General features: G+C 42.3%; 1 protein-coding gene across 1 annotated transcript; it reads left to right on the forward strand.

Annotated features, from left to right (window-relative positions):
- Positions 1–1,345: 1,345 nt before the first annotated feature.
- On the forward strand, positions 1,346–14,997 carry timp2a (TIMP metallopeptidase inhibitor 2a). The gene is made up of 5 exons (XM_070927164.1): positions 1,346–1,711; positions 8,370–8,470; positions 8,608–8,716; positions 11,536–11,660; positions 12,918–14,997. Exons 1-5 carry the CDS (start codon positions 1,582–1,584, stop codon positions 13,113–13,115), a joined length of 663 nt encoding a protein of 220 aa, XP_070783265.1. The 5' UTR covers positions 1,346–1,581; the 3' UTR covers positions 13,116–14,997.
- Positions 14,998–15,750: the final 753 nt, after the last annotated feature.

The raw sequence follows: 15,750 nt of genomic DNA on the forward strand, positions 1-15,750 counted from the left end.
TGTGGTGAACAGAGATAAAGGTGGAGGATACTGCCCTCTTCTGCCAGGATGGAGGTAGATGATTTATATGAACGGTTTGCCAGTCGGATCATTTCACTGTGTTGATCCTCGGTATGAGCTGGAATAAAACCACAAATATTTGAAATACAGCACCCTGGAGTGTTGTTTTTCTTATGTCTCTGTATGTGATTAAAGTTCTGGCAGCGCGTCCACATCATAAGGATGAAGAGGTTTTAGGTTTGATGAAACTTCAATGAACTCTGGAGAAACACAGAAGTACTCAGATCCTTTACTTAAGTAAAAGTGACAGTACCACAATGTAGAATTACTTCATTACAAGTAAAGGTGTGTAAAATTGCATTTTAAATCCTACTTGGTTAAAAGTACACAAGTATTATCAACTAAATGTACTTAAAGGATCAAAAGTTAAAGTCTAGTCCTGCTGAAAAATGTCCCCTGTGACTGACTGACTGATGCATCAATGTGTAAGCAGCATTTTACTGTTGTAGCTGGTGGAGGTGGAGTTAGTTTAGTCCAGTTGTTGTCTCCCCAAAGGGTCACCAGATAAATCTGAGGAGTTGTGAGATGTAGACTTTTGTCTAATCTCTGCTTTTAATGAAATGTTGGATATTTTTACCTCATTGGGCCTCGAACAGTTTGGCAGGGAAATTGTTTTTTTGGTGGATCTCAAAACTCATAGAAACTGATCTTCTGCTTTGATCTCTTTTAATGTGTTTTGTAAACAGTAAAAAGTACAATATTTTCCTCTGAAATGTAGAATTGGAAATACTGACGTGAAGTACAAGTACCAATACTTAAGTAAACGTACAATCCACCAGACAGAATAAGGAAACTCATGAGTCAGACCAAACCTCTTCCTATTTCTAGACACACATTGTTTATCAACTATTGAACTGTTTTATTATTATTATTATTATTATTATTACAAATATACAGATTTTGTTTTCATGGCTATTAATTGTTTATACTGCTATAAATGCAGATAGGCTAAAGTAATACCATTCACAAATTGAAGTGTAGTATATTTTGAGCAGATCCTTTACTTAAGTGAAAGTACTAATACCACTCTGTGAAAATACTCCTCTACAAGTAAAAGTATTTTTACACTGTAGTACTGCTACTTTTACTGAAGTGAAATATCTGAGTACTTCTTCCACCACTGATACTGAGACATGCAACAAACCTCAGACTGGAGCACCGGCGGCTCCGGACGGGGGACGCAGCGCCGCCTGCCGGTTCAGCCGTTACCGCCGGGGGGAGGAGCCGCACGAGCTGCTTTATAAAACCGCCTTGATCTCTGAAAGGAAAACAGTCCCGACAGACAGACAGCTGCGTAGACACCTCTGGGAGCCACCGAGGAGGGAGCGAAACCTCACCTTTATAACGGAGCTGAGCGAGCGGACCGCCCGGTGTCGTTGACGTCGCCCGGTCTGTCGGTTAGAGGAAGAAAACAGCGGAGGGGGGGACGCTGCTGCCTGCCGCTGGATCTACACTGCACCGCATCTGCGCAGCACACAGCAACGAAGAGGGTGAAAAAACGTCGCATCAGTGTTTTTGAAAATGCCAATTTCCGTTAACGGCATCCTTTGCACGCTCGCGCTGCTGGTCCTGTGGCGGGCGGAGGAGCTCGCGGAAGCCTGCAGCTGCGCTCCGGTGCATCCGCAACAGGCGTTCTGCAACGCCGATGTAGGTGAGTACAGCACCGGGGACTGTTGTTGTTGTTGTTTACCTTGCTCGTGTTGCACCAGGCTCCTGCACGGATGACGGCGGCGGTTTGCAGTCGCTCAGCCCGCCTCCGGTGCGTCCTGAGCGGGCTCACAGAAGCTGCTGGAAACCGCTGGAAAGCCTGAAGGTGGAGGGTGTTGCTCCTCAAGGCCATGGCCCGACAGATTGATTGCAGACACACGCAGACCCCATTGTCACATTTTGTCACGTCATGGTGTCAAACGTACAAAAATGCTAAAGTAGCTATTTGGGACGCACAGGAATAAAGAAATACGTTGTTTAGGTGTCATGGAGGCATGCTTTGAAGGGACGCACACACCCACAAACACAAACACATGCTCATTTTGAAGTAAAGTCCACTTAAAATGCTTTTAACATGACATTAAGGAGTTAAAGTGCACCTGTGGCACTCACAGAAGAGTTAATATTGACCTTTATGAACTTTATGATTATCTCTTCTCCTATCAGTGTGACATCTCAGTATGATCCTCTAGAAGCCACAATAAGAGGTTGTATCAGAGGGTGTAGGTGCACTAAGTTTGTGTAAGTCAGTGTAATATAGAGGAAGGAGTGTGGGACCGTCACTGTACATAATGTCTCAGGTCTGGAGCAGCCGTATGTGAGTGTGTTCACCAGGCTTCACCCTCTGCAGCTCCGGGACGATGCAGCGTCGCCTGGCTTCTGCAGGGCAACGTGGCACAAGAGAGGAAAAGAAAGAGACAAGGAGGGAAAGAGCGGAGAGGAGGACAAGGGATGGAGAATGTGAAGAGAAATTTCGGGGAGGAGGAGGAGGGGGGTTGAATCTCAACCACAGAATATGTCACACCGCGAGCTTTCCTCTATTTTTTTTTATTTCCATTCCTGCCCTGTTTCTTCCTGTGAGGGGTGGTGCTGGGAGGAATTACAGGAATGCTGCTGGGGTTTTCCCAACTTTGCTCCGGTGTAACACAGGGACACACACACACACACACTTCCACAGCCCAAATAGACAACTGCAGGCTTGCTGCCATGCATCCATGACATCTGGCTGTCAGTTCAGGGTGTGTTTTTAGGGGGGGAAAAAGCAATAAAAGTCCCAGTCAAAGTTAAAATATGCATGGTATCCTTGAGAATGAGAAACTTCAAGACCACATTACTCTGGCTCCATCTTTTCTTCCTTCCTTTGACTCCTTATTCACACACTTCCTCGTGTGTTTGTTTGGGGATAAGATCTGCCTAATTTCAGATTGCAAAATGACAGCTCAATTTTCAGGTGTGACTCAGTGTCTCGCTGAGCTGGCAGGACTTAGAAACAGGCTCATGTTGTTTTTTTAAGGGGTGTATGAGTCAATATAGCGTTTGTTAGCGGAGGGAGTATGCACGTTTAAAGGACGTGCAAACCGCTAAACGGCAACAATGGTCGATTGTCATTGTCCGCCGATGATTTCAGGGTGGACCTGAGGATGAAACTGTGGCTTTGGCGGATCTGAAAAACCCCAATCTGCCGGGAGAAACACCCAGATAAGAGGCTGGAGTGAAATGGGTTTTGCAGGCTTGAAACAAGCAGAGAATCAGAATAGAGTTGGTTGTCTGGTTGCCCAGAATGTGCATGTAGGCAACAACAAAGCGACATTGTCAACAGCTATGTGGTCTGACAATTGATATTTGTTTTTTTGGTGAAACGGGATCCCACTCGTTGCGTGTCCACACACATATTGTACATGTACCAGCAGCGTGTGTGTGTGTGTGTGTGTCACCTTCTGTTTTTCATGCTAAACGATGCCCCAGGTCAGACCGCAAGCCATAATGATCGAGCAGTGTCATGCACCTACCACACAATCACACACACATCTATGTACATGTGCAGAGACAAACATCCTCTTTTCATATAAATCTGTTGCCCACAAAGGGGAACTTCCCCAGCAGCCCTGCCCAGTCGGACGGTCCTGAGGCTGGGCGGTGAGGAAGACCAGAGTCACCCCGCCGTCTGCAGCAGTGGACATGCAAGAACACACTGACTGTACACGTCTCAGTCTATGGAAACATGTTTTCTTCATGAAATGCACTTAACATGCATCATAAGAAACACAGTGTCCTGAAAAACAAAGCAAAATCTGAAGTTGCTCTTTTGAAAATAAATCAGCCCGTCTTGGAGGATATTTGTAAAGAGCCTGATGGGTAACAATTATTAATTGATGTTATATCAGCCAATATTTGTATTTAAATTGTGTTTATATGGAGGATTTTTTGCCCTTGTTGTTCATTGTCACAGGTATTGGTATTGTATAATATTTTACAGTTGAGCAATAAACTTTTAATTATTAGAGACAACAGGGAAAATAAATATAACAGTAAACTGGAAATAATTAAAGCTGCACTAATTGACATTTTTATATCAACAAGGGCTCAAATGATATGGTATGGCGCTTGTAGAGATGAATCCACAGATAATTATCACCCAACTGCAGTTCCCTTCAGCTCTATGAGGCCTTTAAGTATTTTTTTAGCTCATTGTTTTGGTTTTCTGGCCGGTGTTTTGGTTCAGTCTCAGTGAAAAAGTGCTAAAAACCCACTGCGCACAACCTGCCAGGCACCAAAAGGCAAAGAGACACAGTTAGCAACTAGCTTAGTGGAGCGTTTAGCAGCTAAAGAGCTGGATCAGGAGTTGGTAGAGACCAAAAACAGAGCTAAAAGAGAGTAAATATTGGACTTTAAGTTGCCTGAAACACAACTCCAAATGAATGATAATGTGGCTCAGCTGAATGTAAGTAATGTAATAATTTTGACAGCCCATCAACCCAAAATGCCAAACATTTGCTGGTTTGATTTGTTGCTTTTCTCAGTTTTTATACTATTGCAAATTGAATACTTTTGTGTTTTTGACTGTTAGTTGGACAAAACAAGTAATTTGAAGATTTAATCTTGGGCTCAGGGAGATTTTGATGTTGATTTTCACATTTTTCTTCTGACATTTTAGAGGCCAAACAAGTAATCCATAAATCAATCATCTGATTATTCAATAATAAAAATTGTTGTTAGCTGCAACCCCATGCTGTTATTGGTAATATAGATAAAAACACAAATAACAATATATTGTAATATATTACAAGGAAACAAAGGAACAAGAATGCACAAAAAGCCAGTATTGGTCCATAATATTATCCTGTTGATGTGTCGATCTGACTCTTGGCCAGTCTCCTGTATACTGACAGCAGTGCAGCTGCGGTAACTGTGTCATGACAACCTCACAGAGGAAACCAGAGCTTTCGTCTTTGCTGCACAGGTCTTCGTACAGATGTTCAGAGGTCACGAGGCCGGCTGAATTGTGTTTGAGGGCGGTTCGCTTCTGGTCAAATGACAGGTTAAACAGAAGGTCCACATACGTCTGGTGCTGAACAAACCACATCAGGAAAGTCGGGGATGATTTGGCGGTCACTGGAGAATGAAAAAAGAAACGGATAGTCATGCGGTGGATTGAACAGGGGGGCATTGAGGATGTGGTGTGTGTGTGTGTGTGTTCATATGGGGTTTGCATGGAAAACATTGCGTAGTGCAACTGATACGCATGTATAAGTCATTAGACGTCGTCCTGGTCGGAGGGGGTAGGGGAGCAGTCGAAATGTGGGTCAGTCGGTGGTTTATGGAGGGAGCTCCTGGCTGCTGGTTGACTCCTGGTGATACGATGACTTAAGGATCAACCTGCGGTGAACCTCGGCCGCCTGCAGGCCCCCGGTAGTCGTGCTGTTTTAGCATCACGCTGTGTAGCCTGCTGCCTCCGCGACACACTGTTTAGACTGCACAGGATCATCTGCTCTGGCTTTATTGCAGGGGGAAGTAAACAAGTCTGTAACGCCAAGGTGGACAGATAAGCTCCCTTTATAGCAATCCATCGTGAACAACAGGGTAATTTCCCCTCTGTATTGTGTCCTGCTGCTGATTTTGTTGCTCATTAGTTTGTGGCTCAGAATGAGGTCAGGAAATGAGAGCGGAAAAACTGAGAGGAATGCAGCAGAGAGTGCCAGCCAGGTATACTGCTGCGTGTGTGTGTTTATGTGTGTACTCTGGCTGCTGCTGCTGCTGCATATTTGCATAAGCATCAACTGTGCAACTAAAATGCAGAAGTTTGCTTGCAGCATTTATCAGTACAGATAGCCGGTTCCATTTTGTTTCCTGCCTCCAAGTCGATAAAAACAACATTTGTCAACAAATTTAGATTTATCAAATCTTTTAGCTCCACCTTCTCTTTCATTAGCAGTGAATCAAACATTCAAGCAGTCATTTATCCAAATTACGAATATGTAATTTGTCTGGAAAAACATGTTCTTTGGATGTCAACTTTTAGGTTTTACTTCTTAAACGTTTAGTTATGGCCACTTGTTGGCAGCGGGACAAGCTTTAAACACAACACTGACATATTATCACCTTATATTATCTATTATCTATCTTATATTATATTACCTTTGCCTGCCAGCAGACTTGAAGTTAAATTAGCACTCGTTTGGAGTCGCGTTTGTGGCTACCTGATGAATGTAAGTTCAATATTCAGAGCCGGGTAATGCTAGAAAATAACTGGTTCATGTTTATAGTTGGCCAATCACGGCACGAGGTGGGTGTGAATGTTGCACTAATCCAACGTTGGAGAGGTGTGTGTGTGGGGGGGGGAGCATTTCTGATGTAGTATACTGCCACCTTCACTCTCTTCTTTTCTCTGTTTTGGTCTCCACCAACTCCTGAGGGAAGGTAGCTTTAGCAGCTAGATGCTCCACTGTGTTCACCAGCTCGTCGCTAACTATGTCAGATGGTGTTCAGTCAGTTTATAAGAGCTTTTTCACTGAAAACAGCCGCCTGCTATGTCGGTCGATGGGTTTGACCCCTTTCACATTACACCTAGTCATTTGATCCATTGTCAACATGAAAACATTGATTAGAGCAGCTTTAAAGTCGTAGAAAGCTGAACCTCAATAGATTCAGTTAAGAATTTAGTTTCAGTTTCCTGCAGCGATTTATAACATGAAAATTATTACACTGACATAAAACATTAACCTTCTAAGGGGAAAAAAGAAATATATTTAACCCTCCTATTGTTTAAGCCGTCACCTGCGAACTTAAGATCCCAGGATGAGATGCATCAGGATGTGGATTTGACGCCTCTGCTGAACAGTTTGTCAGGAGAAAGCCTGATTGTGCTACTAAACCGCAACACTAAAATGATGGTACCATGCTTCCCTGGTCAGAAAATCAATTTTGATTGTTGATTTATCAAGCACAAAGTCCAAATATTTACCAGTTCTACCTTCTCACGTCCGAGGGTTTACGGTTTCATGACATCGTAAAATGAAAACGAGCCATTTGCAGATCGGCTCTGAGAATACCTGATGGCCATTTTTCACTTTTCTGACACTTTACTGACAAAATTAATCGATAATGAAAGTCATTGTAAGTCGCAACACTAACAATGTAGTTGTAGTTATATGTGCAGAAAAGCATGCATGTTTTGGACCGGAGGGGGTGAAAAGGGGAAGGGAAGTGGCGAGGGGAGGAGCAGAAGAACGAGAGACGCTATTAACTCTGGGAGCCATGAACCCCCATATTTGTGTCTGCTCCAAGCCATAAACTGAACCCAAGGGTGTAAGAGCAACAGCAGTCAACTGTGTGTGTGTGTTTATCTATGTGTACGTGTCCTCTGTTCCTGCTTATTTTATGTTTTTTTTTTTCTTTATTGCTCATATTTTCCATTCTGAATAAATGCCCTAAGCATAGCTGAAGCTTGATGTAGTCAGTCAGGCCATTAAAACACACACACACACACACACACACACACACACACACACACACACGGTGAGAAACATGCCTCTGGCCTGCTCTTTCTCTGTATATCAGCTTTCAAGTTGTATTCTTATTCCTTAACCCTGGTCCTGTGACGGTTTCCTGGTCGTGTTTGGAGGCAGGAAGCTTCGTGTTGCAGATCCAGTCAGTTTATGTGTCTGGCCCTCATGCAGTTTTGGACCCAATAGAAACCTTTAGTTGGGTTTTCATTGACTGGGCTACTGTTGATGCCCAAGCTGAGCTACTCCAGCTCAGTTTTTATTGTCAGTGCTGTGTGCCTCGGTGTGGTATGTGCACGTGAGACTTGAGGCAGCTGGCTGTTGTTAGCCCGGGACGTGGTGAACAAGAGTCTGAGGCTTGGGTGATGTTTCAGTATTAACAGCTGTCAGTGGAAATCATGCCATGGCGTTATAATCGTATCTTTAGAGCGGAGACAATAAGTCCATTAATCAGACAGAAAACTGTTTTAATAATCTATTAATTGTTGGAGTCGTTTCTCTGGTGTCACTTTCTACAATGTGAGAATTTGCTGCTTTTGTCATTTTGCAGTTATAAAGTTAATGTACAGTTATGAACTCGTCACTACTCTGTGGTGGACAAACTATAAACACTGTTGACATCTTTGGCATTTCTGAACTTAATTTTCTTGTCATTTATCGGCATTACATACGCACATATACACATATTTTCCAAAGAACACCATGTTCACGTATCTGGTTGCTTACAGCTGCATTCTCTCTGCATCGTTTTATTGGAAATGGTTTTGTCTTTTTTTCGGTCGTTTCATCTGATGCCGTGTTCCTCTGTTTCCCTCACAGTGATTCGAGCGAAGGTGGTGGGAGAGAGAGAGGTGGATTCTGGGAATGATATCTATGGGAACCCCATCAAGAGGATCCAGTATGAGGTCAAACAGATCAAGGTAAGAATAAACAGATCCAATTTGAATCCTTAACTTCCACCAAGATGCCACATAGTGTTTTAGTCAAAAGGGTCTGATGCTCAGACTTTGACTCCTTCATTCTGACCTTTGACTCCCTCGCTGTGGTTTTGTTCCAGATGTTCAAGGGGCCTAACGAGGACATCGAGGCTGTCTTCACTGCTCCTGTGTCCGCTGTCTGTGGCGTTACCCTGGATGCCAATGGCAAGAAGGAGTATTTGATCTCAGGTGCGTGTTACTTATGAGATTTCATGTCTCTTTTGTCTGTAATGAAGTTTCTGGAGTGATTGTCCGGTCGATCTCTTCACCCTTTATCTGACTAACTTTTGTACGGATTAAACAAACAAGATATAACATGTTAATTAATGAGCCCTAGAGGTGATGGAAGGAGGATTTTGTTAGCTTTGGACAGAGCCATGCTAGCTGTTTGCCCCTGTTTCCAAGCTAAGCTAAGTTAAGTGGCTGCTGGCTGTAGCTCCATATCATCTAACTTTGCCAAAATATTGAACTATTCCTTTAAGCACACATTGTGTTTATGGACTTTCAGTCAACCACTATATTGCAGATTTGCGTTTAATTTTAAACAATCAAGTAATTATATAAGTAATTTACCAAATATTTGCTCCACCTTCTCAAATGAGAGGATTTGCAGCTTTTTTCTGTTTTATATCTTTTTTGATAGTATTTGACATTTTTGTTACTTTGGGCTCTAGTAAGTTCTGATGGGCAATAATTAATGAAGAATTGCCTAATCTAAAAATCCTCTACAGATGGGTCGTCCTGGTAGTCCAGTGGTCTATAATGCATACAAAGTAACTGCAACGTGCCGGTCTGATTCTGGTCAACTTTCGACTTTAACTGGAAAGGGTTCAAGTTTAAAGTTGAAACCTTTGTTCCCTCCCCCCCATACATCCTGTCTCTCTACTGTGCTATCTAAAAAAGCCAAAATGCCAACAAATACTCACTAGAGTAATAAGGAATGAAAATAATTATCGCAGCTGTAATGTTAAATTGAGAGCTTTAAGCAGTTTTTTCTAAATAGAAATCTGGCTGCTCTGTTTCAAATAGGTAAAATGTACATAGAATAATGATATGAATGCTACAGTGATTACTTTCTCTTAAATGATGTGGACGTGAGATTGTAAAGAAAGATGTCCTTGATTTCAGTTTTGGGTGGATAAACTAAGATTCAACATACAAACAAAAAGTGAAAGAATAAAAAAACAGACAGACGATCTGATATTGACCTCCAGGTGTGGGGGGGGGGGGGGGGGGGGGGGCAAGCATGAGATCGGATAAAGACAGGCCATTTTGTGTGTTGGAGGAGTGACTGTTTATGTTATTATGGGTAATGATACGCTGCTGACTAAACCCGGTGCAGACTGGGAGTGACCTTGTCTTGTCGTGTTACAGCTTGAGCTCCTGTTCTTCCTGCTCGAGGTGAGATGACCATGAAATGAAAATAATAATAATCACTCTATAAGATAACAGCCTGAAGGGAGCGTTCTCTAGTTGGCTGGATGTCTTATGACTTAGTGACTGTCTACGACCTTGCATTCAAATTCATCTTCCACTCCAGTGTGATTAACCTTAAAGCAGCTATAATCTATATTTTATATTCTACAATCTATCAACAATGGATCACATGACTACTTGTATGTGAAAACGGTTGCTTACAGTGATGAATTATCATCTGACTCTGTAATCCCCCTCAGCTCTACAGAGCTTTATAACAAATTCCAGCTCATTGTTTTGGTTTTCGAGGCCGTAATGTTTCTGTTTTGGTTCATTCTCACCATTCACATCTCTTTTTTTGGCTACAGCAAGCAGCTGTGTACAGGGAAAAGAAGCCCTAAAACTCACTGTACAATATCTGACAGATACAGTTAGCGACTAACTGGTGATCATAGTGGAGCATTTAGCCGCTAAAGAGCCAGATATTTCCTTCAGGAGTTTGTAGAGACCAAAAACAGAGCTAAAATTGGAGTTTTTGTTACCCATGGGTGGATATTACACGGATACAGGGCAGTCCGAGGAAAAACATGAGTTGTCCCACTTGTGCTAATTATAGTGTGTAAGCCCCCCCCCCCCCCCCATATGCCTCACAGTGGTTTGGTCCACTGCCTACTACCCCCCCCCCCCAACACTGACATGAAATATCTGCCCTTGTTTCCTTGTTGTCTTTCCTCCTGTCTCCAGTCTTTATGCTAAGCTAGGCTAACGCGCTGAAGCATCATATTTCACAGACAGATATGAGAGTGGCATCAATCTTATCATCTCAACTATTCCTTTTTAACGTCTGTGTGCTAAATCTGGCTGGTATTGTTATTGAACGCAGCGCAGGCAGTCGGCAGCAGAATGAGACATAGTACAGCGAGTAGAGGAGACACCGAGGACCATGATGTCATGCATGCTCTGGTTTCCCCATCGCAGACAGAGATGCACCCGCAAACACTCGCCCCTAATTACATAGAGTTGTAAGAGGAGGAACTGCTGAAGCCAGCGTTTCCTCTCTCTCAGACTCTTTCTTCTTCTTTTTTTTCAAGATGTAGGACTTGAGCGGTGGGAAAGACGGTTAACTTTCTGCCGACCGGGGCATCTTTTAAAATGATTCATCCTTTGTCCAGTGTGAAGGGTTAACGTTGCAGCAGTGAAACGTGAGTCAGTCCCGTCTGCGAGGACATTCTGTAAAGACTTCAACATGTTGAGAGTTGCTCTGCAGACAGATAGTGGTGAAGAGAAGAGGACGCAGCCTCAGCAGATCTGTAAACTTGAGATGTCTTCTTGTTTTGACTGGTGCCACTCGTGCGTGAAACATAAACTCGAGGACAGGTGGTCTGTGTTGATGCCTGCGGGCACCAGTCTGAAAAGTAACAGATTTTATCAGTTTTACCTGTGAATTTCACATCTGACACTCCTTGACCTTTTGTCCAATGATATTGATGCATCAGGAGCTGAGTGTCAGTGTTTTCCTGCATGTACAATCTTGTTATGTCTGAATTTTCTGTCATTGTAAAAGCTTTTATCGCCGTCTCGTTCTTTTACAGGCAAGGCCGAGGCCGGCGGGCGCATGCATGTGACCCTGTGTGATTACATCATGCTCTGGGACTCCTTGAGCAACACCCAGAAGAAGGGCCTTAGCCAGCGCTACCAGATGGGTTGTGAATGCAAGGTAAGGCGGTGGAGGAGAGGACTGTCTGTGTATGTCTGGTTTATCTAACAAAGTTTTCTCCTCCTGGAGTACAAAACCAGACATAACAGACCAAACAAGACGAGACATGAGCCACAACAACAGCTACAACAACAAACATCAGAACAATGACAGAAAATTTACTTTGATGATTGAGTCATTCATTCAATTATTTGTTGGTTTCAGCTTCTTATATGAGAGGATTTGCATTTTTTCCCGTTTTTTATCAGTGATTGTTGTTTTTACGCTCTCAGAGCTTTAGAGGTGCTGGTAGGTGGATATTGGATCTTTGGATGGAGCCAGGCTAGCTGTTTCCCCCTGTTCCCAGTATTTATGCTATGCTAAGCTAAGCTAATCGTGTCCTGGCTGTAGCTTTGTACTTCCTGCTTCATATTTAGTGTACACACATGAAAGTAGTGTCGATCTTCTTGTTTAACTTTCTGCAAGAGAGTGAGTGTTCCTTTGAAATCATTGTTTTATGTAGACAGCAATTAACATGTGAGAATTCTGGCTTCTTCTCTTGATTTCTTTAAGTTATAATCCACCTTGAGAATTTGTCAGTAATACAACAGCAGAGCAACTGGTGTGTCTGTTTACAGTGCAGCCAAACAAACTCATGTTGTTTTGATGAGGAAGTCAGTCAATAAATAAACACAGTAAAGTTGATTTTGTTGTTGGAGGGGCTCTTCATCAAACAGTTTACTCCCTTGCAAAAAAATATAATATTATCCAATGTGTCGAAATGACAGTTTGTCTGCATTAACTGCAGTGACAAATATATTGCGTTTCCTCTGGCTGCTTCACAATAAAAGCCACCCTGTGTTTCGCCAGTTAGCATTAGCAGTAACATAATGTAGATCTGACCTGGTGTAAAGAGAGCAGACAGTAAACAGTGAGGCTGATATTATTGAGGTAAAATTACGCTGGATTACATATTGCATCGTTTTCTTGTGAATTGCTTGTGCTAAGGTAGGCAACCTCAATTCAGTAATGAAATGGCGGACTCCGCCGCTACTAATAAAAACTGCTATATAGAAAGATAATTACTGAAAGTAAATATATTACATGATTTTATGAAAATATTGAGGATTACAACTTTAAAGTAAGGTGTCGTTTGGTATATTGTGCTCAGTGATTGTATTGGTGCTGTATGTAAAAAAATACAATGGTATCATAACTTTACATGGCTGAGCAGATTATGCACACAGTATAAGGAGCTTGTTTTCTGTGTCTCTGCAGATTGTGCGCTGCCCCTCTTTGCCCTGTGAGATCTCCGCTCCCGAGGAGTGTCTGTGGACAGACCTGATGATCGAGAAGCAGGTGCACGGACGCCAGGCCAACCACTACGCCTGCATCAAGAGGGCAGACGGCTCCTGCTCCTGGTACCGCGGCGTCGCATCGCCCAAGAAGGAGTTCCTGGATGGCGAGGAGCCTTAGTCGCGTGGCACACCTGACCGCCCACTGCACAGCCTGGTGAAAATAAATGTTCAACGATTCCATTGAAATTTAAGATAGCAACATCAGGCAAAGTGATTTTTGATTTTTTTAAAAAGGCAAAGCTGATATGACTGAAATTACCTGATGGTCTGAAAACAATCTTTAGCCTCTCTTTGTATTCGTCCGTAAGCATTTCGGTCAGAGAAAGCAACACAAGGTCGCTTTCAACCTCAGTATTACTCAACATTAACTGACTCTGAAGAGGCTCAGAGGTTGTTCTCAGACACAGCGTCTGTAAAAACAAATAAAATAGCATCATGAGACATAGACTGGTCAAGTGATGATGCAACTTCCTCCTGAGGCTGGCGTCAGGAGGATATAAATTCTCGGTGAGACAGAGCACTTCCTGCCCCACAAAGCTCTTTAACAGCTCTGCTCTCTACTCAATCAATCCCCGACCTACGGACGATCATTCGTTACCCATCGTGTTTCTACTTTTATTACCTCATTCTCCATTTTATTCCAAAGCCAAATTCCAAGTTGCCTTTTTTTAAATGATTGTCTCCCTCTCTCCGAAACACTATTAGTTACCGCTTCTCTCCTCCTTCTCTGCTGGGAGCTGTTTGGCCACTGGTGACGTCGGACGCCCACAACAATGCTTAACTGTTTTCCTTAAAAAGAAACATGAGTCATCTCGCGTGGCTGATCTTTTCTGGTTTTGTTAGGTGAAAATCTTTTCCTGTCGTGATTTTAACTCACTGGACCAGTCTATGCTGTGTAAAGATGAGCGCTCTAAATTTGAACCTGCTCGGGAGGTAAAACAGCACCTCTTCACCCCACAGTCCAATCAGAAATATCCCAAATTTCTTCCTCATGTCATCTTCACCCATCCCCTTGTTATCCCCACTATGTAGCTGTACAGTACCTATGCATATACTTTTGTTGTTACTTGATAATTATTATTTACTGCATTAGAACTAGATTTGCACTTTTTGAGGATGAGTTCCAGTAAAGACAAGAGCCTGAGCACTCTGATGTGACAGTTATTATCGTTCGCCCAGACCGACAGATCCACCTCAGGTGCAGATTTTGCCTATTTTGAATGCTTTTGGTGATCCATATATTTACAAACGCAAGCTTATTCTTGCTATCTTTGTCACAACAGATAAAATAGTACTTGCAATGAGAGAAAAAGAAACAAGTGGCGTGTGAGAGGTTCGGTTATAAGGGATCTTTTTGCAGATTTTATGTGTGAAAGGGAAACAAAAAGAGCTTGTGGGATGTTATTTCAGTGTCTTTGTATTATCTGTTGATTGTAAATGCCAACAGCAGTTTCATGATTTGCCAATATACTCTCGCAGACGGTTCATTTCATGAGTAATAAGGTCTTTACATGCTTAATGTTAGCTTTGACTCGTCTTTCCTGCTCCTTCCAGTTATTAATGAAAGCTTTATTGCTGTCATAGAAAGCAAGTTACTCAATCGAAGTTTACAGTGCTGTTTTATACACCTCAAGCTACATTAACAAAAAATATATATATGATGGAGTATTAGAGGCATAATTTAAAAGTAAACTCTTTCCATTTTCCATTACTTTGTATTTTTTCAGTGTTATTATTATACTTGTCATGATTTTTGTGTGTTTTTGCTGTCTTTGTCTACAATGTCTTTAGCTGTAGTGTCGAGGTGAGAAGGTCCTCTTGCGCTGGAGTAACGTGAGAGTGAGAGAGATTAATCCTTTTTGGAGAGGTGTAGAGAAATGAGAAATGGGTACCTTGTGTGAATAGAGGACTGTGCATGTGTTTGATGCTTTGTGTAAGTCCGGGCGAAGGACAAAATATTCAGTATTATCAAATAAAAACCACACGTTTGAAAGAATAAACGCTGCCTGTGTGAGTCATTGGGCCGAGGGCTGTTTGCTGATGCTGGCTGTTGTCTTTGCCAGAAGTATGTGACTCGAAGGTCAAAGTTTTCACTTCTCCCATTAAATATTTCGACATCTTATCAATTTTACAGACATTCACTTTTACTAGCGTCACATTTGTGGTTTTGAGTGAACTATCTTGACAACTACATGGATGGATTTCCATTTGAAATTTAGTACCGACACTCGTGTTCCCCTCGGGATGTATTGTAAGCGTTAGCATGCTAACATGCTCAAAACCACAATGCTAAAATGCAGATGTTTAGCAGGTATAATGTTTACCAAGATCACCATCTTAGTTTAACTTGTAAGCATGCTAACATTTAGTGATTAGCACAAAACGCGAAGTAAAGATGAGGGTGATGGGAGTGTCATTAGCTAGCTTTGCAGGTATTAGCTCATAAACCAAACATATTGGACAATATTTGACCTGATGATGGCACTAGATGAAAAGTTGAGGGATCACGAACTGTTAAAAATGTATCCTGAGGGGACCATGAATATCTGTACCAGAGCAACAGCAATCAATGCAATAGTTTTTGAAACAATGCAATAGTTTTCACTCACAACCACAAATGTTTACCATCTTAGTTTAGCATGTTAGCATGCTGACATTTGCCAATTGGCCATAAACACAATGTATTTTGACCTGCTGATTTCACTAGATAAAAAAAGCTAAAGACCATTGAAGTTATTGCAATTCTTCTTGAG

The sequence above is a fragment of the Enoplosus armatus genome, chromosome 20, assembly GCF_043641665.1.
Source record: "Enoplosus armatus isolate fEnoArm2 chromosome 20, fEnoArm2.hap1, whole genome shotgun sequence".
Lineage (NCBI taxonomy): Eukaryota > Metazoa > Chordata > Actinopteri > Centrarchiformes > Enoplosidae > Enoplosus > Enoplosus armatus.

Coding starts and splice junctions, on each gene's coding strand:
- timp2a (XM_070927164.1), top strand. CDS start 1,582: ATGCCAATTTCCGTTAACGGCATCCTTTGCACGCTCGCGCTGCTGGTC. Junction 1,712..8,369: donor GTTCTGCAACGCCGATGTAG/GTGAGTACAGCA, acceptor TTTCCCTCACAG/TGATTCGAGCGAAGGTGGTG. Junction 8,717..11,535: donor GAAGGAGTATTTGATCTCAG/GTGCGTGTTACT, acceptor GTTCTTTTACAG/GCAAGGCCGAGGCCGGCGGG.